The sequence below is a fragment of the Panthera tigris genome, chromosome C1 (genome assembly GCF_018350195.1).
Source record: "Panthera tigris isolate Pti1 chromosome C1, P.tigris_Pti1_mat1.1, whole genome shotgun sequence".
In the NCBI taxonomy this organism is placed as follows: domain Eukaryota; kingdom Metazoa; phylum Chordata; class Mammalia; order Carnivora; family Felidae; genus Panthera; species Panthera tigris.
In genome coordinates, this window is record NC_056667.1 from 11,307,781 (window position 1) to 11,334,054 (window position 26,274).

The following is a 26,274-nucleotide window of genomic DNA, read 5'->3' on the forward strand; positions in this document are numbered from 1 at the left end:
ATCTGCACGCGAACACGCCCTCGGCCCCTTCCTGTTCCTGCAAGAAGTCTTGTTAGAAATGTGCCTCTCCTCTCCCACCCGCTTACCCATGCAGACCTTCGGTAAGTTTCTAACGAATGTTGTCAGCAGTTGAATGTGACCATCCCCCAATGTATGAAGATGTTAACGACATGGCAGAAATGGCCATCACAGGTATATAGCCAAGCAATAAAAACATCCGTGGAAGCCATCACATGCCCAAGCTGCGAGTAGCCATTTATAGGGAGGTGGCGTCCAGCAGAAGATGCCGCGCAGAAGACGTCCTATTATTTAACGGCAGGGGAGAATCACAAAGTTAACTGGTTCCACTTTGGGCTCAGTGGATTCTCATGAGCCAGAGTTGGATCTGACAGGTCGGGGCCTGTTGGCACCCTAGCTGACTGCGGTGGGAAGGGAGCTCGCCAAGGTTATTAGCCTGGTCATTCAAGCAGTTTCCCTCCTGCTCGCCACCAACACATTTGGACACGTGACTATTTCTTTCTTCATTCAACGTACTGAGTCCTCTGTTCTCAGCCTTTTCTCTACCTGCCCAGCAACTGTAACGTCTTCTCCGCCTGACATTCTGTCTGAGCCCAGCTCCACGGAGACTGTTCTGGCCTGTTTTTCTGAGCTCAGCGCTGATAAGAAATGCCTTCAGCTGAGAGACTGACTTCTTTTCCCAAAGGGGTAGACCGAGCCCCTGCGGGATCACCTGCTGGAACAGTACGAAGAAATGTAAAGGGCACTTTGACTCAGGATGCGAACGGGTCCCACCATCTGTGCGGGGGTTGTTGTGTGAGAATACAGGAGACGAATGTAGGTAAAGCAGTTAGTTCAGCGCATGGCACGTAGTCAGTACTCATTACTCATCGTCACCATCATCATTAGTCTCAAGAACTCTTGACCTAGATCCTGAAGTGGTAATAGAATGCAGTTTCTCAAGTAGTTCTCTTTCATTTTCTTGACATGTAATTTTGTCCCCTTATTCAGTGACAGAAAAACAAATCGATGGGCTCCTGGCTGGCTAGGTTGGTGGACCATGAGACTGTTGGTCTTGGGGTTGTAAGTTCAAGCACCACGTTGGGGGTAGAGAGGACTTAAAAATAAAACATTAGGGGCGCCTGGGTGGCGCAGTCGGTTAAGCGTCCGACTTCAGCCAGGTCACGATCTCGCGGTCCGTGAGTTCGAGCCCCGCGTCAGGCTCTGGGCTGATGGCTCGGAGCCTGGAGCCTGTTTCCGATTCTGTGTCTCCCTCTCTCTCTGCCCCTCCCCCGTTCATGCTCTGTCTCTCTCTGTCCCAAAAATAAATAAAAAACGTTGAAAAAAAAATTTAAAAAAAAAATAAATAAAACATTAAAGGGGTGCCTGGGTGGCTCAGCCGGTTAGGTGACTGGCTACGGCTCGGGTCATGATCTCACAGTTCGTGAGCTTGAGCCCCGTGTCGGGTTCTGTGCTGATAGGGTAGAACCTGGAGCCTGCTTCAGATTCTGTGTGTGTGTGTCTCTCTCTCTCTGTCCCTCCCCTGCTCGTTCTCTCTCTCTGTCTCTCAAAAATAAATAAAAACGTTAAGAAAATTGAAAAAGAATGAAATATTAAAACAAAAAACAAGAAGGCAACAACAAAAACATAACTACCACCATCTTGGATCTCTCCTGGGGAAACTGAGGGATGGAGAGGGAACTTTTGGTTGTGTATGGGGAGGGGTCCATTTAGGATAAGCTGTAGAATCGGTGTTTTGCATCTGTGCTGGGGAGACCAGGTTTGGGAGGCTGAGAAAGGTATGCCCGGACAAAGAGGGAAAATATAGGGAGCTGAAGTTGAGAATTGGGGTTTCTTCAAATAAAGAGGGTGCTGATCATTCCACAATATACAAATATCAAATCATTATGTTGTACACCTGAAACTAATGTTATTTGTCAATTATATCTCAGTTTCATAAAGTGAGACAAAAAAGGATACAGATTGACTTTTTTTGTTTGAGAGAAAGAGAGAGAGCGAGCGAGCGAGCACAAGCAGGGAAGAGGGGCAGAGGGAGAGGAAGACAGACAATCCCAAGCAGGCTGCAAGCTCAGCATGGAACCGGACAGCGGGCCTGATCCACGAGCCTGGGATCGGGATCGTGACCCGAGCGGAAATCAAGAGTGGAACGTCAACCAGGCGCCCCAATATATTGACTTTAAAAAAAAGAAAAGAAAAGAATGAAAAGGCGGGACTCATGGATGCATCAGGGTATGTTCATTTGGAGACCAAATGAGCTAAGTGAGCCAGGTAGGAGACTGAGAGCTCTAAGTGTGGGTGACTTTAAGAGATGGGGAATTGGGGGGATGCGGGGAATTGTTAGGGTGGGTTTCAGGGCTGAGGCAGCTGGGGCCCCCAGGGTATGCGGCCCCACCGAAGGAGAGCTGGGGTACGGGTAGCAATCAATGGGCTGTGGGTAAGAATCAGAGTGGGTGTTGGGACAGAAGGGGAAGTGCGGAGGGTGTGTTTTGTTGGTGGGGAGGAGCACCCGGGACCTGAAATGGCCTTAAAGTTTAGGACTGGGCGTGAGGGTGGGGAACTGAGGAGACGGACTGGCTTCCAGGGGCGGGTGAGGGCCAGGGCAGCCAGGGAGGGCCAGAGGGTGAGGGTCTCTGGGTAGGTCGAGGTGGGGGGTGCCCGGGTCTCCAGGCTGCCGGAAGCCAGGGGCCCTGGGTCTCTGGGGTGCGGGGGGGCGGGTCTCACGACCCCGGGCATGGCAGGGGCCTCTGGGCCGAGGAAAGGGAGGGTCTGTGGGCTGAGGGATGTCGCTGGCCGACGGGGGCGGCTTGTCCGGATCCCCGAGGTCTGTGGGGGGCTCCGCGGGCCCCGGCCGGAGGGGGTGGAGGGGCTCGGGGTCGCTGGGGAGGGCCGGGAGACCTGGGTCCGTGGGCCGGCAAGGGCAGGGCGGGGGGCCCAAGGTCTGCGGGGACCCGGGGGTCCCCGGGGTTAAGGGGCTCCCGCGGACCCTGGCCCGAGGGGCTGTGAGCCGACAAGGGCTGGGGCGCGGGGGCCCGGGGTCTGCGGGGGTCCCGGGCGACCCCGGCCGGAGGGGCTGCGGGCCCGGAGACGGCGACGCGGGGTCCGGCGGGTCTCCGGGCGCGGGCGCCCCGGCCCGACCGCCGGCCTTGGCGCCGCCCCGCCTGACATCAGTTCCTGCCGCCGCCGCCGCTGCCGCCGCCGCCGCCGCCGCCGCGCACAGCCCGCGGCCTCTTCCCCGCCGGCCGCGCTCCGGAGCCGCCTGGCCGCGGCGGAGCGAGGGGCCGGGCGAGGCGAGGGCCGGGCGGCGGGCGCCGGGCCCCGCGGCCGGCACGACGGAGCCCCCGCACGGCCGGCGGCAGCGGTTGGCGGCGGCCCCGGGCCCCCGGCGCGGGAAGCGGCGGCGGCGGGGCGGCGGCGGCGGCGGCGGGGGCGGCGGCGCCATGGAGCCGCGGGAGGTGAAGGACCGGATCCTGGAGAACATCTCGCTGTCGGTGAAGAAGGTGAGCGCGGCCCGCTCCCCGCGGCCCGGCCGACCCCCCGCCGCCACCCCCAGCCCCACGCCCCGACCCCACCCGGCGCCCCCTGCTCCCCTCCCCCCTCCGCGGGGCCCGGGGGGGGGGTCCGTCCTGGCCCCGGGGGCTCGGGGACACCGCCCTGCCCCCTGTGCGACCCCGGGAGCCGCCGGGAGCCCCGGGCGGGTGCCGGGTGAAGCGGGGGCCGCTCACGTGAGCGCCGCGGCCTCCCAGCTATTTTTAAAGAACAAAGTTGAGGTCAGCATCCCCCAGAGCTGCCACCGGCCGAGGGGGCCCTGCGTCACTCCGCGGGGCCGCGACACGCCGGTCCCCCTCCTCCCTCCCCCCTCCCCCCCCCCCTCGCCGCCCCGCAGCGCAGGTCTGCGGGGCCTCCCGGGGCTGGCACCTCGGGGCGCGGCGGCCGGGCATAAGCAGCCTCCGCTCCTCCCGGTTCTGGGTTCTGGGCGACGTTGCCTCCGGTCCTGGGAAGTTCCTTGCCTCGTCTTGCTCAAGGATGGCAGTGCGAAGAGGCTCGTTTCAGGGTTGGGCCCGAGGACCCCAAGTGCCAGGGGATTGCGGGTTGGAGGGTGACCCGCGGAACTTGGTGGCACGCACGGACACCCTGCTGCGTGGGGGCTCCGTACGGTAGACATCGTTGCCCGGGCTGCCCGTAGGAAAAAATACTTCTTATGAAGCGTATGTCACTGCCTGTGTGAGGAAGTCAGCAGGGTCCTGTCCTCTTAACACCAAACCTGAATTGACAGTCATTTGAAGAAGGTGGTTGGATTTTTTCCCCCCTAATTTGAGTTCCTGGCTCACCTGATAGTCTCGGAAACTAGGAATGATTTGGGGGGTTGGGGGGGAGGAAAGGTTCGTTCATCAGATTATTTTAGTTCAACAAACCAAAATGAAGACGATTGATGAAATTAACGATTGTATTTAAATAGCTCCCCCCCCCCCATACAGGGCACTTAAATTCCTCAAAAGTAACATAGGTAAGCAATTTTACCTTTCATAGAGATCGATGTGGCTTAAAAGAAAAGTGGATTCAAAGTGCTCTCACTGAAAGGAACATTGCAGACATCCAACAGAAGTTATATTTACTTTGCCCGAGCCTTGCTAATGCAGTTGGGGTATAGTTTTTGCTTACTCAAAGAGTGCGGGGTAAGCAAATACTTTATTAAAAAGCAATAGATCTTTCCTCACGGAAGACAAAGGAAGACCTTTGGGGTTTCCTTTTTTTTTTTAAAAGAAAAATTTTTTTAATGTTTATTTATTTGAGAGACAGAGCATGAACGGGGGAGGGTCAGAGAGAGAGGGTGATACAGAATCCAAAGCAGGCTCCAGGCTCCGAGCTGTCAGCACAGAGCCCGACACGGGGCTCGAACTCACGGACCGCGAGATCGTGACCTGAGCAGAAGCCGGACACTTAACCAACTGGGCCACCCGGCGCCCCGACCTTTGGGGTTTCTAACCTAATCTGGGCCTCTGTGGCTTCTGGTGGGCCAAGCGCTCGGTCTCGGATTTCCAACAAATGCATGGGGAAGTCCTGGGTAGAAAGGGGGCCGGCATGGACCCTGTCATTTGTGTGGCATGGAGATTCACTCTGTAAATCCGGCTGCCGTCCATGAAGGAGGTGGGTGCACTTGAGATTCTTGCTCCTGTACGCGTTGGACAAGCGCGTTTTGAGCCGTGACGCATGCCCAAAGATGGAAGACCCACACTAGAAACTGGAAAGCCATCCTTGGGTGCATCACAACCAAAGGCATGACCAGCATCACAGTTAAGAACGTGGGTTCTGGACTGGGGCTGTCTGGGTTGAACCCCTGGCCTGCCTATGAGTAACCGTCTAACCTTAGGTACGTTCCTTGATCTCTCCATGCCTCATTTTTCTCATCTATAAGGCAGGGATAAAGTCAGGGTTGTCGTGAAGAGAATATCTATAGAATGAGAGCATATCTGCAGAGTGGTTAGCAGGGCGCTCAAGCCAGTCTTAGGAAGCTGTCTTAGCCTGTTTGGGCTGCTATAGCAAATTACCATAGACTGGGTGGCTTATAAACAACAGGAATTTCTTTGTCACAGTTCCGGATGCTGGAAGTCTGAAAACGTGGCTGCGTTCTGGTGAGGGCCCCCTTCCGATTGCGGGGTGCTCACTTCTCCCTGTGTCCCCACATGGGGGAAACCGAAGGGAGCTGGGTCTCTGTTATTAGGGCATTAATCCCCTGCCTGAGGGCTCATGACCTCAGCACCTCCCAAAGGTCCCGCAAAATGGGCTTGCTGATCCTTTTATAAGGATGTTGCATGAAGCAAATGAGATGTGTATTTCCGCAAAAAAGATCCGTTGTGTATTACTATGTTTGCAGAGGGCACTGTAGGACTTTTTATCGAAATAGAGCATACCTACAGAAAATAGCATATACTTACACTCCTAAGGGTGCAGCTGAATGAGTTCTCACAACATGAACATATCCACATATCCAACACCTAGATCGAGAAACAGAGCATAACCATCATCCAGAAGCCCCCCCCACCTTGTTCCCCTCCCAGAAGCTACACCTCCAGGTGTAGCCACTGTCCCCAAGCAGTGTTGTTGAGTTCAGTTCTTCTGACACCTAGGTTTCGTGGTCAAGAATATGCACTGTCATACTGACAGTGACAGAGCTGTTATCCCGCCTGGATCCAGGGGAACCTGTGTTTTGATATGAAGGCAGGGTTTCTGGGGGTTAGAGAGAATTCCCGAGTTTAACGGCGCAGTTAAAGGAAAATAGTAACAATGAAAAGCAAGCTCCACATGTTCTGGAAAGGGAGAGAAGGCAGAAACATCCCCGGTGCAGATAATAAAGCCTGCGGTTGCTGATTCGTTAATGGAGAGATGTCCGCGTCAAAGACAGAGTTGGCATTTTGAATTGGCATGTGGTTCTACTAGATAGCATCTACTCCAGGGGAGGGCAGGCAGCGGTTTCCATGAGAGTTTTGTTTTGTTTTTGAGAAGCCTGAGTGTCCGATGCGTACATGTGCAGCGGAAGAAGCAGCCTCTGTCCCCCGACAGTCTGTGCGTTGGTTGGTCTGGGTTTGAGTGCTGGCTTTGGCACTGACCTCCTTGACCCTGGCAAATTATCAGCCCTCCAGGAGCCTCAGCAGTCAGGACTCCCCCAGAGTGTTGTCATGAGAATTGAATCACAGGAGATAATACGCTTCAATCACTGAGCACAATACGTGGCTCATGACAAGGCCTACCTAAAATATTAGCTACCATTGCCACTAGCAGGTGTCTATGTGAACGCTGCAGTTCGCTCCCGTGGGATTTGCAGTCAGAGTCTCGGGCTACCCTTCTCTGTGTCTTCCAGCCCGGGGTGTGTCAAACTTTTTCATAAAATGCCAGGTAGTCAATATGTTCAGCCCACGTGGTCTTTGTTGCAACTACTCAGCGCTGCCCTTGTAGCTCAAAAGCAGCCACAGACAATCCGTCCGTATATGAGAGTAGCTCGATAAACCTTTATTTGCCAAAGCGGGCTGCGTGCGTGCGCACGCACGTAGAAAGCCTTCCTCAGGGTAGGCTAGGGGTCGCTTTTGGAGAAATCGGTGGGACCGGTCCTACAGTTAATCAAATCTCGATTATAACTGTGTTTCTGTGTGTTACACCAGGCCCGTGGAATGAGTAAGGGCATTCGTAGATCCCAACATGTGTCCATGTATTTGGTTTTTCAAAAATATTTACTGGGCGTCCCCCAGAAGTCCCCAGGGTCCCAGGCCCTAGGAGGGTAGCAGGGAGCAAGGCAGATAAGATCCATGGAGTGGATACTTCTGGGAGAGAGGCAAGTTGGCGATTCAATAGACAAACCATTGCAAAGAGGATTCCAGGTCGTGATTAGCGGTCTGAAGGCATTGGGCAGGATACAGAATTGGCAGTGGAATTTGCCATAGAGGAGGTGACCGGAGAAGACTGACCTAAGGAGGTGATGTCGCATCCAATAAGGGACACTGACTAGGGTAAGAGAATGAGAGAGCATTCTAAGAAAATGAACAGTTGTTTTTAAAAAGCACAAAAAGAGGGGTCCCTGGTTGGCTCAGTTGGTTAAGCATCAGGATTTCAGCTCAGGTCATGATCTTACGGTTCGTGGGATCGAGCCCCATGTGGGGCCCTGCACTGAGAGCACAGAGCCTGCTTGGGATTCTCTCGCTCTCTCTGCGCTTCCCCTGCTCGCACTCTCTCTCTCTCAAACTAAATAAACTTTTAAAACACACAAAGAGCTCAGAAATATGTAAAACAAAAAGTAAGAGGCCCCCGTTCTCTGTCTCCTCAGCCTCAACTCTGCTTTCCTTAAACAGGGTGAATAAATGGACTTTAATAAGGTAACCTTCCAGGGAATGAACACTCCTGGGTCATCCCAACTTTCCCTCACCTGGGACAACATAGGTCTCCCACCCGCCTCAGTTTGGGCACACACGCTGTCCCTCCAGTTTAGGTCCCGAGTGAGGTTGTGTTTCTGGCCAGGCACCGCGAGCAGGGGTCTCCCAGCCCGGGGCCTAGCCTGGGTGCAGCTGAAAGGCTGGCGAGGGTGGTGGGCTTTTTCTCCCCAGTTTCCCCACCCTCCAAATGGGTTAGATGTGCCAGCACGTTAAAAATTAGCTAGGGCAGCTGATTTCTAGAGAGGTCCTTGTATTTAGATACATGTGGGAGGTATATTGACCATTGGGTTTCAATCGATAGTTTTGTTCTCTCAGGCTTCATGGAAAAACTCTTAAGAGTTTAAAAATCTGAAGCGTTCTGAAAATCCCCAGTGACCTGAGTCGCTGGGGCAGAGATCTAAATGAAATAGTATCCAGACACACATTTTATAAACTGAAGTGCTCGGGGTCGGGCTGCTTCTCCTGCCTCTTCCCCTGCATGTGTCCTGATGTTGGCAGTAGCTGTTCTGGGCTCCTTTCCTCTCTCCCAGGACGGAGGCTATCCAGGGAGGGACCCGCAGGCCCCCAAGCAGGAACCACAGAAGCATGCACCTGACCCTTTGAGTGACCCCACCCAGACCCAGCACTAGATGCTGTGACGGCCTTTGCTGAGCCCTGCCCATCCAGTGTTTTTTATTTTTTTTTATTCGAGTAATCTCTACACCCAACACGGGGCTCGAACTCACCACCCCAAGATCAAGAGTTGCATGGTCTTTTGACTGAGCCAGCCAGGCGCCCGCTTGCCCATTCAGTTTGTTTGTTTGTTTGTTTGTTTGTTTGTTTATTTATTTATTTATTTTTGAGAGAGAGAGAGAAAGAGAACAAACGGGGGAGGGGCAGAGAGAGAGGGAAACAGGATCCAAAGCAGGCCCTGCATTGACAGCAGAGAGCCAGATGTGGGGCTCAAACCCACCAACCCCGAGATCATGACCTGAGCCGAAGCGGGACACCCAACTGACTGAGCCACCCAGGCGCGCCCCACCCCCTTTCTTTTAATTTTTTTTTTTTTTTTCTTTTCAGTTTTAAGATATGGTTTTCCTTCCACAAAATGCGTCTCTAACATTAGGTTTCTGTTTGAAGTCTTGTGACATTGTGGATCTCTCCATCCCATCAAAGAACACCCCGGGCCCTCTCTTTCTCCGTGGCTTTTGGTTCTTGGCTCTTGGCTCTAGCGTGAGGCCCATCCAGACTGAAAGCCCCGTTGGATGATTGGAGGCCGGGCAGAAACTCACCTGCCCCCGGGGTTGGACAGAAGCCAGGTGGCCATGTGGCAGCAGCCGGCCCCCTGTTGAGTTGGGGGCTACAGCAGTGGCTGTGTTTTCACTCTGTGGTGCGGCTAACACTCTGGAGTTCAGCTGGAGGGGTGGTGACCCCTGCGGGGCCCCCTCGGAGCTCATCCAGCTGGAGCCCAGTGTGACGAGAAATTGCCAGCAAAACTGAAAATCTGCTGCTAGCCAGCAAAAATGTTTGGTCTGAAAACCAACGTGGAGCGGCCAAGACAGGTTTGAACGTGGAAGGCGAGGGGCAGTATTTGGAGCACGGATGCCGCAGGAAAAAGGCTGCCACTTGTCGGTACCGTGGGGCTCTGGGGTGGGTCGATCCCCCCCTTGAGTCTTTGGTGCTCAACTCGAGCATCAGGATTCACCACCATGGCAGGAGGATGATGCCACTGAAGCTGGAGGTGCTCTTAGGTCCAAGGAGAGCAATGGGGCTCTTCTCCGGGGGGTGGGGAGGGGGCTTGCTGAGAAACCACGAGGCAGGTGTCTGAGGTTGGGACCTGGAAGTACCTAGCAGTGTAGAGCAACCGTGTCCGGGCCCCTGGCTCCCCTCCGTGGGAGTCTGAACGAGGCAGCGGGGCCGGTTGGTTTGGGGGAACCTTCCTTTCCAGCCCTGTCCTCCTTATTGCTGCTCGCTTAAGGTGTGAACATCCTAGAACTTCCCCTGGAGGCAGGAGGACAAGGACCATTTGTGGGAGAGTCCCTTTGTCTGGAGCTCAGTCCCCTGTCTGAAAGCTCATGTCGTTGGTCTGTTGGTTATTGTGGTTATCCGGGGTCCCGAGGATGCCCGCTCTGTCTTGCTAGCAGAGCAGCTGGCCCTGCCACGTACCCATTCTTCCCTATTTTATGTGTTTGTAATGTATCTTTCCCCCCTTTTCTTGAATGCTTTACGAGCATTATAGAAATACATAAGGTGGGGCGCCTGGGTGGCTCAGTCGGTTGAGCGTCTGACTTCAGCTCAGGTCATGACCTCACGGTTTGTGAGTTCGAGCCCCGCGTCGGGCCCTGTGCTGACAGCTCAGAGCCTGGAGCCTGCTTCGGACTCTGTGTCTCCCTCTCTCTCTGTCCCTCTCCCCCTCATGCTCTGTCTCTTTCTCTCAAAAATAAGTGTTAAAAAAAAAAAGAAATACATAAGGAAGGAAGCATTAGTTTCCTAGAAACACTTCTCTCCCATGATTCGCTGTCTTAAAGAGTTGGGACTCAGAGATTCTGAGAAACCTGGTAACCTATGAGAACGAGAAAGGGACTAACGTAGACTTGAAATCCACAAAAATCTCCAAACTTAAGTAAGTAGTCAACCTCTGTTCACGCTTTCTCCCCAGGTTCTTTATTTTGGGTGTCACACACTGCCGAGGCACGAAATGCCCAAGTGTACAGGAGGCAGCGGGGTAGTGATACCAGAGGAGTCCCTCCATTGAGTTTCTTCAGCACCTGCCGGTTACACGCATTTCCTCGGTCAGGCTCACGACAAACTTGCAGGATAGGCCACGGGCCCTAGCTCATACCTGTGGGAGATGAGGTGTAGAGAAGGGACTTGCCAGGCTTGTGAGGCTCATAAAGAGCAGAGCTGGGTTCGAACCATGTTTCTGGCTGGTGCTCTTTTCGTTTCTCTGGGCCTTTTCCATCCCCAAGATGTCCGTCTTGAAACTATAACAGATGATCAAGCCACCGTCTCAGTCCTCCTTAAGAGCACGTGTCCGTTGAACAAATAATTGCTGAGTGACCGTGACGTGCTGGGTGCTCTTCCAGTCATTAGGATCCGGCAGCGACGAGAACCCACCAAGCCCCTGCTCCCTGGGGCTGCCACTGGAGAAGAGAAGACAGCCAGTCAACAAATCACAATGGCTGCCCTTTAATAGCCATTACAGATTTGTCGTCCATGGAGTTGCTGTCATCCCTCTTAACCCTGTATTGACGTTTCCAGCCCCTCGTCTCTGACTGTATTGCACGGACCATGGGATGGAGGCACGGGTCCCCCCAGTGTCCTCAAAACCTCGTGTTTTGGTTTCGACAGTGACTTGGTGCCATTTTCCGTAGCAACAAAATGGTTGTCGGGTGAGGGACGCTTGCGTGAGGTCGTGTTGCAGGTACAGCAGAGGAAAGGGGAAGTGAGAGATGAATGCAGGACCAGGGGGCGCTCCCAGGCTTTGAAAGACTAACTGAACGGAGGCTTTGAGAAACTCCCTTCTTCCTGCCAGTGTGCCACACGTCAGTGCCCTGACGACCCTGACCTGACCCTGGAGCACTGAGAACACAGGTCCCGCCTCCATCCCAGTGGTCAAAGTGTGTGCCGCGCGATCTTTCTGGTCATTGGTTGGCTTCTGGATCTGTGGTGTTTGCCTAGAGACCCCTTAGCAGAGACTCCTTCCATTTCGGTCCCTACTTTGAAAGGAGTCCTCAGTCCCACCGGCCACAAGCAGTCGCGCCCGGTGCGGTGTTGAGAGGCAGAACAATTGTAGTACCTGGGGGCTCGGACACTCCTCCCCCAGGAAAGAGAAGCATTTACCTTCTTTTGGAAACCATATTTCATCAAATTACCCAAAAGATCTGTGCCTAACAAGGCCAGTCGCCTTCTGTTATCACTGTTTCAACACCCCAAAGAAGGCAGTAAAAAAGAAAAAAAAAAAAAAAAAAGGAATCCGCAGATAATTCAAGTACCTGCTTTTTTTAGCTTTTCCCCCCTGCATATCTTTCCATGAGCTGCCAATAAAGCAGAGAGCTCGCCAGCTCTCCAGCAAAGGGGCTAATGAGCAGCGACTTGGGTAGTGGGAAAGGAAGCGGTATAATTGGGCGTATTTAGTAGCAAATAAAGGGTTAAGAAGCATTGATCTCACTCATCTTGCTCAAGAGACAGTGCACGCTCGTGGCAAACAAACAGCACACCCTTCGTGGTGACTCTCCGTGTGGGGCCAGTCAGTCCTAGGATGGCACCCAGCCCGGGCACAAGCTCTTCCTGGGCAGGGGCATTGGCAGAAGGACAGTGTCTTTCATGCCCCCCAAGAAATCAGGCTGATCATTTCTGAACTGCAGGATCTCTGGCTCCTTATGTAGCAGCGATTTCCCATTTGCCGGTTCTCTGGTTCTATAATCTAACTGAAATTGACGGTCATTGGGAATGAAGTATTTTTCAGGCTAAGGTGGGGTGGGATCTCAGGTTAGGGATTTTAAAATCAGGAGAGAGAATCAGAAGCACTGCGGTTGCCTGGGGTTGGCGGAGTGTTCGACACGCGGCGGGCCAGAGCCTCTGTTCACACACTCATGTTGTCTAGGAGGGAGGCACTTAAGACCTTCCTGACATTGTCCCCAGACCCCTGACTCCCATTCTGCAGAGCCCTGGGAATGGCCCCGGGCCGCTTACTGCCCTGCCGTCAGTAGGACATTGGGATGAGCGCTTCCAGATGGTTAGGGCAGGTACCCCCGAGTGTCGCTTTATCCTCAGGTGGGAGGGAAGCAGAAGGGGCTCCAGGAACAGCTACTAGCGGGGTGTCTGAGCTCACCTGGCCTGGGGGGTGGGCAGGAAGTGTCTTCGCCTCCCTGGGCCCCGATCTCCCTGCCGACAGAATGAGGATTCTGGCTGAGAGACGATTCTTCTGATCTTCCGCGTGTATGGTAGTCAAACTTTGATTCGCTGACAGCCTCACTCGGACTAGCCCCCCCCCCCCCCCCCAACCATGGAAGCCCCCAGGAAACTCTGCCGTGTAACCAGGTGACTTCTACGGGTGCTTGCACTCTTGGGTTCCAAAATTCTTCAGCCTGGCCAGGACCAGCCTTGTCTTAGACTCCAGTGGAGATTCTGCACAGAAAAGCTGTCGGCCCTGGCCTTCCATTCCTTGGATCGGGCATTATTATTCTTAAGAAGTTTTGCTGAGACTTACAAGACTCCAGTTTGCCTGCCTTGTTTGCGTGGTTGCTGGTTTATTTTTGAGGGAATGCAGGATGAGCCTTCTCTTCAAATCCATGAGTCTGTGCCTGCAGCCAGTGCAAAATGCTCACGGGAGACCAGTGTGGGACACTGTTTCGGTGGGTTCCCCGGGGGGGCATTGGGTGGTTCTAACCCCACCACCTCTTCTCCAGTGGTCTCTGCTGGGGACGAACCCTCGTGGGGTCCCTCTCCCGGGGGAGTTCAGGCATCAAGGTTTAGGGGCACCCCAACACCAAAGGTGGGTAATAAACGGTAGCACATGGCTTGACCTCGGCCTTTCCTCTGAGTTTCTGCCTTGGAAAGAAGAGCCGGTGTCTGAGAGGGCCACAGGGCCACTTTGACCCGGCAGTGGTCACACTGTAAATAGAATTCCAAAGGCAAGGCAGGCAGTGCCCTCTCGTTTTCCTTAAGACTCGTCCCTCGCCCAAAGCGCACCCGCAAGCAGCATCAGGTGAGAGGCAGCTCAGGGATCAGGTGGCCCCGCAGCTCAGGGGGCTCAGAGTTTGAGTCGAGCTCATGTAACCAGGGCCATCATGGATTTCATTTATAAAAGAGGTGAGTTGAAGTCAGGTATCCGTCCACGCTTCGCTCCGTGGGATTTTCCTGCTTTTGGATTTCCACCTCCTGGACTGCCGAGGCCGTTCTAACCATTCTGTGGTCTAAATATACCTGGTCTCCATGGAGCCCACAGGGCGGCTGCTGTTGCCTGGGGAGCAGAGGAACCAGATTCTCCTGTGCTCTGTGTGCTAAGCAGGGAGGGAGCAGGCCCGGCAGGGAGCCCCGCATGGTCAGGCAGTTCCCAAAGACACGTTCACAGCCCTGTGTCTGTCCCACCTTGTGGACTCTCCTACCCTTGTTGGGGCAGGGATTCTTATCCAGCTCTGTAAATAGGGGATGGGGACCCTCCCACAGCCCTCCCGCTGCCCTGCCCCGTACAGCCTGTGAGTAGGTAGCAGTTAGATTCCAGACCTCCCATCTGTTTGCTCCGGGGCATCTCGGCCACCTTGGTGTGGACTGACAGAGAGAGAAAGGCACCTGTAACCGTCTTATTTTCCTTTGGTCATTTGTAATCTTTCATTGCTACCTTTGAGTTAACCTATTAGGAACCAGTTCTGGAAAGGTTTCTTGGTGCCAACCACAGAACTAGAAATTGTTTCTCAGTTGTGTGTCTATAAGAGAGAGAGGAGACAAAGAGAGCCGGCTGCCACGCAGAGCAGAGAGTGGGACCAACCCGAATTAAAATGCCCCGAGTCAGGCATTTCTTGGCCTGCTGGAGTGTGCCACCCACATTTCCCAGCAGCCACGGGGTCTGGCACGGTCTCGTGATGGCCGGTCTTCCCAGGGTGCTCCGCAGGGAGCACCGTCCTCCTGGCTTTGAGAGAGTGGCTGGGCTGCGCCCAGCGCTCCCCGGGCCTGCGCACACCCCCAGAATCAGAAGCAGGGAATCCAGGGCGTGGTCTGGGAACATGCCTGACTTAAAGGACTTTAGGGAGACCGTGGCTTTAAAAAAATTACTTTAAATCTTAGTCCCTCTCTTCGTTCTCAGCTGACCTTGCTTATTTTTGATGTTTCCCTTTGATGGGAACGGTTCGTCCTGCCGCCTTCAAGCACACCTGCCCACTGCGTCTGGCTTCCCATCAGCACCACCCTCCCCTGGGGTGGTGGGTGCCATCCTGTCTTTCCTGTTCAAGGACTCGACTCCTTTACTCCACCTCCATTTCTTTGCCACTCTTTCGGCAAAACTGGTCAAAGGAGTTTTCTGTATTATTGTCTCCTCTCCTCCCTCCCTTCCTCCTTTCTCTTCCCCTCTCTCTTTCTTCGAACCCAAACTAGGCAGTATGGTATGCTGAAGTCCATGGACAGTGCTTATCATCTCATGGGCTATTTTGTGACAGCGTACTCCTCTGTTATTTTTGTTTATTTTTATTTACTTTGAGAGAGAGCACGCGACGAGCAGAGGAGGGGCAGAGAGAGAGAATCCCACGCAGGCTCCGCACTCTCGGTGCAAAGCCCGGCACGGGGCTCGAACTCACGAACGGTGAGATCATGACCTGAGCCAAAGCCAAGAGTCAGACACTCAACTTACTGAGCCACCCAGGCGCCCTGCCTGATCCAGACATCCGTAAATTTTTCAGTAAACATTGCTCAAAGGTAAGGATTCTTTTCTCACATAACTTAATACCACTATCACACCTTACAAATTTTAATAATTTTTCCATAATATCATCAAATAACTATGAAGTTTTTTAAGCTCTAATTGCCTCATCAATGTCATTTTAAAAATGCCTCCTTTGCCGGAAACGGGATCCAAGTAAACTTGACCTCTCTTGGACGACTTCTCTCGGGCTTTTGTCCCCATCCCTACTCTCATATCGCCTTCGCTGGGTTTCCCAGCACCTCCCTTTTTGTGGGACTGTGACCCTGATGAAGGGATCATTCCCTCCTTTTGGAAACTTTCTTCGCTTGGCTTCTGGAGCGCACACTGTCCAGATTTGCTACCTGCCTCATCGGCTGTACCTTCTCAGTCTAAAGCAGTGCCCCTCAGCCCAGGCTGGGCATTAGAATAACGTGGGGAGCGTTTTAAAAATACTGGTTCCTGGGCTCCACCTCCAGAGTTTCTGCTTTAATTGATCTGGGAAGGCGCCTGGACATTAGGATTCACCTGCCTTCCCCTAGTGGTTTTGTTGTGCAGGTTGGGCGAGAACCCCTGGTCTCCCATCGGAGGGCCCCGGCTCAGTGCTCAGGTGCTGGTCCTCCTGCACTCCCAGGGTGACCTCGTCCATCCCACGGCATGAAATACCACTCCCTGAGCTCCAGACCCATTTATACACCTGTCTCCTTGACATCACCACCTAGATATCTGATAGGTGCTTCGAGCTTACCATGTCCACAGCACTGTTCCACCTGACCTGGAAATGGCGTCGCCATTCAGTTGCTTAGACCAAAACCCTTAGAATCATCCTGGCACCTTCCTTTCTCTCATACCCCGTATCTAATCCATCAGTAAATCCTTGGGGCACCGCCTTCACAATAGATCTCGAACCCGACCCTTTCTCACTTCCACCCGGGGCAACGGCGGCGGGTTAGCCAAATGATACACTTCCTCACTCCTGGGGAGATGCCGGTGTGGGGCAAAAAGATGGCGAGAAGAATAGGCAAGATTTCTTCTTAAACATGCTGCCCCGCCTTTTCTCCGTGCTTCGTCTTCCAAGAAGAATTGCTTTTTAGTTCTGTGGCTTTTTAGTTCTGTGGCTTGAAAAAGAGAGACCGCATTTCTCTTTCTTGCATTCTCCTGCAGCATATTAGATCAGAGCATAACATTTTATATACATTATTCATTCAGGGATCTTGAGCCCAGGGTAGATGGAAAGACCTGGATCGAGAGTCTGGCTCTGCCACTTACTAGCTCTGTGACCTACTTTATGGAGCCGCTGTAATGACTAAATTAAATAGTGTTTGTAAAGTATGTCATCGTCACTTTGGTAAAGACAGCGTCCATATTATCTAAACCCCTCCAGCAACCTATAGGGAGGATTACTAAGTCCGTTTCACAGATGAGGACACTGAGTTTTTAATTTTTAAAAAAAAAATTTATTTGTTCAATTTACATCCAAATTAGTTCGCATATAGTGCAACAGTGGTTTCAGGAGTAGATTCCTTAATGCCCCTTCCCCATTGAGCCCATCCCCCCTCCCACAACCCCTCCAGGAACCCTCAGTTTGTTCTCCATATTTATGAGTCTCTTCTGTTTTGTCCCCCTCCCTGTTTTTAGATTATTTTTGCTTCCCTTCCCTTATGTTCATCTGCCCTGGAGGACACTGAGTTTTAGAGAGGGGAGGTCACTTGCCCAAGGTCACACAGTGAGTGAGTAGCGGAACCCGCGTTCCCATCCCAGTTGTCTGCCCCCGGACATCCACCCCTCCCCTTCCTAGTGCACGTAATAAACGGTGGCTCTGAATAGAGCCGCCTCAGTCCCAGCAGCAGGTGTATTGTATGGAACCCAAGAGTAGTTTGGAGCACAGCTGGTGACTGTGCTTCCAGGCTGACTTGTGTTCCTTATCCTCATTCCCTAAATTCTGTTGCCCTAGCGCCCTCGTTCGTGTGATGTTTGCTCCCCTCCCAGAGCCTGCTGATGTTACCGGCGTAGCGAGTGGCTGCCGGCTGCGGCCTGTCCACGGTGAAGGGAGAACGCCTCCGCTGTTTACCTTCGCGTCGTGCTTTGCTGACCAACTCCCAAAGCATGAGGTCACGCTGCGGGCACAGCTCCTAAAGTCCTCCCGTCACTGGTTCATAGACTGTCCCTTTCTTCCTGCTCCTCTCAGGAACCACGCCGGGCTGCAGCGTCGATTCGAGAACACCTTGTCCCCTGAGATCACGGGACATCTTTATTAACCTGCTGTAAAAGATGCTGTGAAAAGAGTGGTTAAGGGACACCTGGGTGGCTCAGTCGGTTGAGTGTCCGACTTCGGCTCAGGTCACGATCTCGCGGTTCGTGAGTCCGAGCCCCACGTCGGGCTCGCGGCTGTCGGCGCGGAGCCCTCTTTGGACCCTCCGTCTCCGTCTCTCTCTGCCCCTCCCCACCTTGTGCCCTCTCGCTCAAAAGTAAATAAGACATGAAAAAGACCAGAACAGAAAGAGTGGTTAAAGGGTAGGCTTCGGAACCCCCTGCTGGTGAACCAGTGAACGGAATGGTAGTTCTTGAGAGCAGAGCGCTTCATTGTGTCCCATTTGTACCTGCTGTTAGGTTTAGCTGAGCGGTTTGTTACGGGTTTAAGAATACGGGTTCATTACTCTTAATAAGAGTGGCTCATGTTTACCGAGCAGTTGCTACTTACCAGGATCTATGGATGGTAAGCCTTTTGCATGCTTTGTATCATTCAATCCTCCAAACTAGCTAGCGCTGTCCGATGGAACTTTTGCAAGGAGGCAAATGTTCTGTACCTGCACTGTCAGTAACCCCTGACCGCACGCACGGGCTATTGAGCGTGTGAAATGTGGCCAGTGTCACTGAAGAACTGAATTGTTACTTGTGTCTAACTTTAACTAATTCAATGTAGTCCCATGGAGCTAGCAGCCGCTATACTGAACAGCTCAGCTCTCTCCCATTTTACAGATGAGAAAAAGAGAGTTTAAAAAGATTTTTTTTTTTAACGTTTATTTTTGAGAGAGAGAGAGCACGAGCGGGGGAGGAGCAGAGAGAGAGGGAGACCCAGAATCCGAGGGAGGCTCCAGGCTCCGGGCTGTCAGCATAGAGCCTGAGGCGGGGCTCGAACCCACGAGCGGTGAGATCATGACCTGAGCCGAAGTCGGACGCTTCACCCACTGAGCCACCCAGAGAAAAAAATGAGTTTGGACGGCTGAGCAGTTTGCCGCTCCATAGCAGCAGAGCCAAGCTTTGGACCCCTGCTTCCTGCCCAGAGCGCCCACCCTTCAGCGCCGCGTCACCCGCCCTTTCTGTTGTACTTTCTGCAGAAGTTGTTTCCCGGTTGGCAGAATGTTCCCTAACTCATTATATATGTGTACGTGTGTAACCCACTTGGCAGTAAATGTGCGAGACTTACCTAACCAAAGCTCTGACACTTACCAGAGGATGTAAGAGGAGACCTGCATGACTGGGGGAAAGTTCCACGGCCCCAGATGGCAAGACTTAGTGTCGCAAAGATACCGTCTCCCCCCCAAATAATCCCAAGATTCAGTATAATTCTACTCCAAGCCCCAAAGGTAGTTGAATTGAAATTTGAATCTAAAAGAACGTGCCAGAATAGTCAAAACAGTGTTGGAAAAGAATAGTCGGGGGGTGGGGTGGATTTGTTCTGCCCATATCAAAATGACAAAGTGAAAATAATTAAAAATCAGAGACTGGGGGCGCCTGAGTGGCTGAGCGGGTCAAGCGTCCGAGTCTGGATTTCGGCTCAGGTCATGATCTCAGTTTGTGAGTTCAAGCCCTGCTTTGGGCTCTGCACTGACAGTGTGGAGCCTGCTTGGGATTCTCTCTCTCCCTGGCTCTCTGTCCCTCCCCTACTCTCTTTCTCTCTCAAAATAAATAAACTGAAATCGGAGACTGGCACAGGGACAGGCAATGGCCCAGTTAAAATAATCTAGAAAGGTGGCATATGAAAGCCCAAATCAGGATGGGACCACTAATAATGTGGAAAATGAGTTTTCCATCCAGAAAGTAATAAGGCTCAATTCTTACCTCATGCCACGTATAAAGTAAAGGTTTAAACATTAAAAAAAAAAAAAAAGTAATAAAAAGAAAAGAAAAGAAAGAAGAAGAAGAAACCAAAACTATAGAAGGATAAAAATACTTTTGTAATACTAGACTGGGAAAAACGGGAGACCGTGAAGAAAAAGATTGACCGAGTTGGCTCGGAAAACATAAAAGTTTCTCAATAGGATTAAAAAAAACCCACCATAAGCAAAATTTAAAGGTCATTTGACCCTGGGCAAAAATAATAATTCAAAGCAACACACAGGACTAAATCCTTCACCGGCAGAGAGCTGCGACAGACCAGCAGGAAAAAGAGAAGCAGACAAGATTGAGCAGCGGTTCAAATAGGCGGCTCACAGGAGAAGAAATAGGGAAGGGTGGTCAGCTGCACTAGTGTGGGGAGAAATCCAATTTAGAGCAAGCAGGTACCCGGGCGGCTGAGATCATGACCTCATGATCTCAGCTCAGGCCGGCTCAGTCGGAGGAGTGCACGACTCTTGATCTCGGGCTCGTGAATTCCAGCCCCACGTTGGGCGTAGAGATTGCTTAAAAAAAAAAAAAAAAAAAAAACTTCAAAAAAAACCCCAGAACAACAATTAGGTACTGTTTTTCAGCAGTTGGACTGGCAAGAATTAGACTAATTGTATCCAGGGTTAGCCCCGCACGGTGAGAGCAGCGTTTTAAAAGGTCTGCAGTTCGGCTGTGAGCACACCCCGCGCGGAAATAGCCACGCAGAGATCCACGGGTGCTCACATGCACGGATCCGGGGATCCACAGAAGCACGTCACATGTGGCATCAGAGAACGGGAGACAGCGGCCATTTAGCTAACAGCGTCCTCTTTCAGAATGCAGGGTGGCTCTGGAAAAACGCAGCCGCTCCGTATGGAATGGTGTGCAAACAGATGCTTCGTACATTGTCGAGAAAAAGCACGTTTCGGAACAATGAGTGTAGCATGACCCTCTTTCGCTCTTTTGATTTTTAAGTCTGTGTATGCAGGCGGCATGCTGGGAGGACACACGCGCAAGCTGTTGACAGTGGGGAACGGGGGCCCAGGTGGTCTTTATACTTTATACACACTCCGTGTTGCCGGAATTTTTATGGTGAGCCAGTGTTGTTTTCGGAATAATTGTTTCAAAAGTCTCTTGACCTGAAAAGGGAGTCTGAGTTCCAGCTCTGGCTCCCTCCCTTAGCTGAAAATCACAGTGAGGGTCTTAACCTCCACTGGTTTTAACCACCTTCTCTGTTTAAAAATAAACAAAACAGGGACGCCTGGGTGGCTCAGTCGGTTAAGCATCCGACTTCGGCCCAGGTCATGATCTCACGGTTGGTGAGTTCGACACAGAGCCGTGTCGGGCTCTATGCTGACATCTCGGAGCCTGGAGCCTGCTTCGGATTCTGTGTCTCCCTCTCTCTCTGCCCCAACCCCTCTCACGCTCTGTCTCTCTCTCTCAAAAATAAATAAAACATTAAAAATAAATAAAGAGATAAAAATAAACAAAAAATGTTAAAGCTTTTCCACGTCTCTTGAGTGTTATGGTAGGTGTGGCTACTTTTCTTTTTTTAGTTTTTTTTTTTAATGTTTATTTATTTTTGAGACGGAGGAGAGAGCACAAGGAAGGGAGGAGCAGAGAGAGAGGGAGACAGAATCTGAAGCAAGCTCTGGGATCTGAGCTGACAGCACAGAGCCTGACGCTGGGCTCGACCTTATGAACCATAAGATCATGACCTGAGCCGAAGTCGGATGCTCAACCGACTAAGCCACCCAGGCGCCCCAGTGTGGCTACTTTTATAATCAAGAAAATGAACAAACGTTCATTTTGCGTCCTTAATAAGGGAGTTCACTAGATCTCGAAAGATCCTGCCAGCTCTAACATCTGTCAAAGACTCCCTGATCTCAGATTTGCTCGGGTGTTGAAAAAAAGAAAGAAAAAGGAAAGTCTGGACTCCGGTATGGTTCCCTGTCCTGAAGTGAGCAAGGCAAGCCCCAGCCGTTGCTGGGAGGGAACTGGGCAGCTTGCACAAGCTCACCGCCCTTTTCCTTTCGGTTCTGGAAACCTTCCTCCCGGGACTGTGGTGCCTGTCTCTCAGGAGAGAGGGTGGCCCCACAGGACTGGGGTCTATCCCGGGCCAGCAGGGCCGCTGGACTCACCCTGGGCCACAGGAAAGAGAGGCTATTTTTGTTGTGGGTGCTGAATGGTTGGCCTCTCGCCAAGAGCGCGTGCTCCTCGGTGTGGTTGATGTCTCTTGCTGCTGCTGCTGCTGTCTCTACCACTGCGCCCAGAAAACACTTGAGAACACGTTTGTCCAGTGCCAAGAGCCCAAACCTGAGATGAGTGTTCTTTTTGTGTGTCTGCACCCCCCACCCCCTCGTCTGGCCATCAGAAGGGCAACAGCAGACCAGAGTATGGCTAGAACAAAGTTGGTGGAAAGACCTGTCTCCTAGGGCTTTCCTTGCCTCCTCACGGTGGTTTCAGAGGATCCAGTTCAAGGATCGGGGCTTTCTTGGCGGAGAAAGCCTCCCTCCCCTTCGTTGGCCTTTGCTTACTGCTGCCGTTCGTCTCCCCGCCTGCCCCCACCCGCCAGCCCGGAAACAGGTGTCCTTCTTGGAGCAGGGCTTGACATGATACCCCGACCCGTATCCAACCTAGTCTGTCTCCTTGGGCAAATCTGTGTCCCAGGTCAGCCTCCAGCAAGGAGGCCACCAGAGAAGGGCCACCGTGCCACACAACTCCAGGAGTGGGTGGCGTTTATATAGATAAGGCTGCACGTAGGGTCCCTGGAGTGGTGTGGCGCTGTGGCCCTGACTCGAAGCCTGGTGCCACGTGAGACCTACTCCCAGGCTGTGGACCCCTCCCAGCATCCAGCTGGCATTGTGCAAAGCACTAGCTGAGGACCTCTTGGGACTGGGCCCCGAGGATACAGCCTTTGCCCTCTGGATGCTGGGTAAGCAGCCGGTGCAGGCGGTTCGAGGTAGACTTGTCTCTTGGTCACCACGGATACATCACTGGACTTGTTTTTTTCTTTTGTTATTTTTTAAAAATATTTATCTTGAGAGAGAGAAAGAGAGAGAGAGAGAGAGAGAGAGCGTGAGTCGGGGAGGGGCAGAGAGACACAGAATCAGCACAGAGCCCACTCAGGGCTCGAGCTCACACACCCTGAGATCAGGACCTGAGCCGAAATCAAGAGTCGGACGCTCAACCGACTGAGCCACCCAGGCGCCCCTCTTCTAAGATTTTATTTTTAAGTGGTCTGCAAACCCAACGTGGGGCTTGAACCCACAACCCCGAGATCACGCATCGCTCGCTGTACCCGCCGAGCCAGCCAGGTGCCCGGGGACTGGTTCCCTTTGCCCTCTGCGACAGCCCCCCTCTTTATCTGTTTCTCACTCCGGGCCGCTCTGTTCACCTGTCAGTTGCAGAGCTACTTTGCCGCCTGCGAGGACGAGACGCCTGCCATCCGGAACCACGACAAGGTCCTGCAGCGCCTGTGCGAACACTTGGACCACGCCCTGCTGTATGGGTGAGCCGGGGGTCCTTTCCGGAGAAGACCGACCGCAGGGCACCTGGGAGCCTCCAGGGAGAAGTCCTTCGCCTCGTCTGCCCTTTATTTCTTCCCTCTCTCGGCAGAAAGAGATTTGCCTCAGGCCGCAGGCTGTCTGTAATTGCCCCTGTAAATCACCTCCTTGCAGGCGTGAATGGTTGTGGAAAGAATTAGCAGCAAATGAGACCCTGCGTGAAGGCGTGGTGGTTGCCCTGGGCCCCCGCTGGGAGCTGGGAGCCGGGAGCGGGGACCCTGTTGCTTTCGGCCCCCAGCTCATTCGGGTCATGGCAGCTCCTGTCCTGTTTTCTCAGACTGCAAGACCTCTCATCTGGCTACTGGGTGCTCGTGGTGCATTTCACCCGGAGAGAGGCCATCAAACAGATCGAGGTGCTGCAGCACGTGGCCACCAACCTGGGGCGCAGTGAGTAGGCCCAGGGGGATGCTGGGGAGGGCCCACCGCCGTCCTCCCCGTGGTGGGGCGGCCGGGGGCGAAGGTGTGGCCTCAGGGTCAGCCCCGGGAGGCCGATTCCCCCGTGGTGCCCAGTGGCAGAGGGGCGTTCCGCTGCTGGCGCCCTGCGTATGACAGTTAGTTGGGGCGTCACGGACTGGGGGGAAGGACAGTGAGGTGCTGAGGACAACCGGACTCCTCTGGAGCCCCAGCCCGGAACGGGGAGCCTCGCTTCTCTCCCTGAGCTGGTGTTAGCCGTCAGGGCTGGTGCACAGCGCTCATACTTCTCAACCCATCTGGACCGGGTGACCTGCGCTCTTTCTCAGGTCTCCCTGCCCCGCTGCCAGCTAGGGTCTGACCAGGAGCCGGCCCGTGTCAGGGGTTACGGCCCTGCAACACGACGGGAGGCTCTCTGAGTGCGGGGTGCCCTCCGCTACTCTTCCTTTCCTTCCCGCCCGCCCTGGGCCAGAAGAGCCGGCACCCTGCCAGACCTTCCTTCCGGTTACTCCTGCCGTTTGTTTGCAGGCAGGGCCTGGCTGTACCTGGCGCTCAACGAGAACTCCCTGGAGAGCTACCTGCGGCTGTTCCAGGAGAACCTGGGTCTGCTGCACAAATACTACGTCAAGTGAGTGTCCGGAACGGTCTGTCTCACGTGGCCCCGGAGCTCCCCTTGAACCTTGTCCCTAAGACTCTTGTCACACGCAGGCACCATGGCGTGCCACGTCAGAGGCCTAGCCTGGCATTGCACGCTGGGGACCCGTCAACGGTGGCCGAAGAGGCCTCAGCGCCTTGCCTGTGATGCCATTGCCCGGAGTCTGGGCGGGCGTCCCCCCCGGGCTCCTGTGTAGCGATGTGGTGCTCTGCCTCTGCCCGATCCTCCACCCTGGCCTCGGACCTTACTAGAATGCTTAACCACATAGAGCAGCTGCAGAGAGCTAGATGAGCCGTGTGTCGCAGGCCCCATAGCCGAAGACACTGGCAGGAAAGTGCTGTGTGGCTCTAAACCCAGTAGGAGAATATGCTGGAAAGGGGCGGGTGAAGGCTGCCCCAAGCTGGGTGCCCTCCAGGGACTGGGGACGTCACATGTCAAATTTCAACACAGCCGGCTTGCCGGGGAGATACGGCCAAGCTGGTAACCATCGTCCCTCCTCGTGTCTCACAGGAATGCCCTGGTCTGCAGCCACGATCACCTGACTCTCTTCCTGACCTTGGTGTCTGGGCTGGAGTTCATTCGATTCGACTTGGATCTGGTGAGACCCCTTGGCTCTTGCTGCCTGTGGGGGCAGCGGGGTGGGCAGGGTGGGCATATACCGTTTTGCTTTTCTGGTTCCTCTCAGGGGACCCGTGGGGTGTGACTGAGCCCGAGCAACATGTTTGGGGTTCAGGGACGGGAGGGTTCAGGGTCAGAACAGTGGAACCGAGTAGGTGATTCTATCTTGGCTTATCTAAGCCAGAACTCCTCGTTCAGGTGACCCCTTCCTGCCTGTCTGTCCCCACATCGCCTGGAGTATTTAGTGCTAAAATACCCTCTGTCATGTTTACAGCGTGTTTGAGAAAGACCAGGCACGCTCACCCCTGTGCCTCTTGGGATCCTAGAAGGGTCCTCGGCTCCTTGCTTCCCAGCCTCCCTCACGGTCACCCACTGGAGAAACAGGACGCTGGCCCAGGAGGGGCTGAGGAGGGCCCAAAGCGGCTCTGGACTTGGCTCATCAGCGGGCAGCTGCCCTGTCCCAGTCCAGTCACCCTGCCAGGCCCCCGCACCAGCAGCACAGGCTGCCTACTGAAAAGTAGGCGAAACTGGAGGAAACGGGAGCGACTCTCATGGTCGCAGAGGTCAAGGAGGGGTCGACAGGCAGAGTAGGGTTCTGTCATCTCCGTTGGCCTCGAGTCCATCGCTGTATGAGCCACAGCCATTCACATCGCTCCTTTTAGCGGCTAATTTCTGAATTTAGAGCCTTAGGCCCACTGCTCTCCCAAAGGGAAACCAGCACAGGAGGCCTGGCGGGGGCAGGTCTGCGCACGGCCGCCCAAGGCCTCCCGCAGCCAAGCCCGCCCTCTGCACTCTCGTCTCAGGACGCCCCTTACTTGGACTTGGCCCCCTACATGCCTGACTACTACAAACCTCAGTACCTGCTCGACTTCGAAGACCGCCTCCCCAGCCCCGTGCAAGGTTCGGACAGCCTGTCCCTCAACTCCTTCAACTCCGTCACCTCCACCAACCTGGAGTGGGATGACAGCGCCATTGCCCCATCCAGCGAGGGTAAGCGCCCCGGGCGGCCGGGAGCCACGCCGCTGCGGTGACACTGATGGTGCCTGGCTGGCTGGCTGGCGTCTTTCCGGGCTCCTTGCGGTCCGATGGGGGAGATTTGAAGTTCGACAGGGCCCACCATTTCCCAGATCTTCGTTTTCTCAGTGTCTCCGCGGCGGCTAAAACACTGAGTGTGGGCGCAAAAAGCCAGCGTGAGATCATGGGAATGTCAGACTCTTTTCCAGAAGGCCAGTGCCACACGCCTGGGGCGGTTTTCTACGTGAGGAGGGATTAGCTGCGTGACCCGGAAACTCTCCCTGCCATTGCAGGGGCGAGGGTCGCCTGCCTGGGGAGGTCGCGCTGCCCTGGTTTTAGGCAGACAGAGGCGGAGCAACCCCTGGATGGAGACGAGAGAGCCAGACGGGTCCGAAGTTCAGGGAAACTTGACCCCCGTTTCTCAGGAGCCCCTCCCGCACTTGCTAGCATGTTAGGGCTGATGGCCCCCACTGCACCCGAGACTGGAAAAGACTGTCGTCACGTCTGTAGGTTGCTTTGTTTTCTTGATCCCACAACTTACTGGAACAGCCCAGTTTCTTTCAAACCTCAGACCCCCTGTGTTCGTTTGTAAAACTGGCCGTTCCTCCAACCTTC

At 53.9% G+C, this 26,274-nt stretch overlaps 1 protein-coding gene across 1 annotated transcript in view; it reads left to right on the forward strand.

Moving 5' to 3' along the window:
* Nucleotides 1–2,679: 2,679 nt before the first annotated feature.
* Nucleotides 2,680–26,274, forward strand: part of PLEKHM2 (pleckstrin homology and RUN domain containing M2) — a 35,656-nt gene continuing 12,061 nt past the window's right edge. Inside the window, exons 1-6 of the mRNA XM_042995436.1 lie at nt 2,680–3,515; nt 22,800–22,906; nt 23,239–23,348; nt 23,901–24,000; nt 24,538–24,625; nt 25,449–25,635. Of these exons, the coding sequence (XP_042851370.1) occupies nt 2,799–3,515; nt 22,800–22,906; nt 23,239–23,348; nt 23,901–24,000; nt 24,538–24,625; nt 25,449–25,635 (1,309 nt within the window). The 5' untranslated portion in view covers nt 2,680–2,798. The remainder of the gene's footprint in view (nt 3,516–22,799; nt 22,907–23,238; nt 23,349–23,900; nt 24,001–24,537; nt 24,626–25,448; nt 25,636–26,274) is intronic.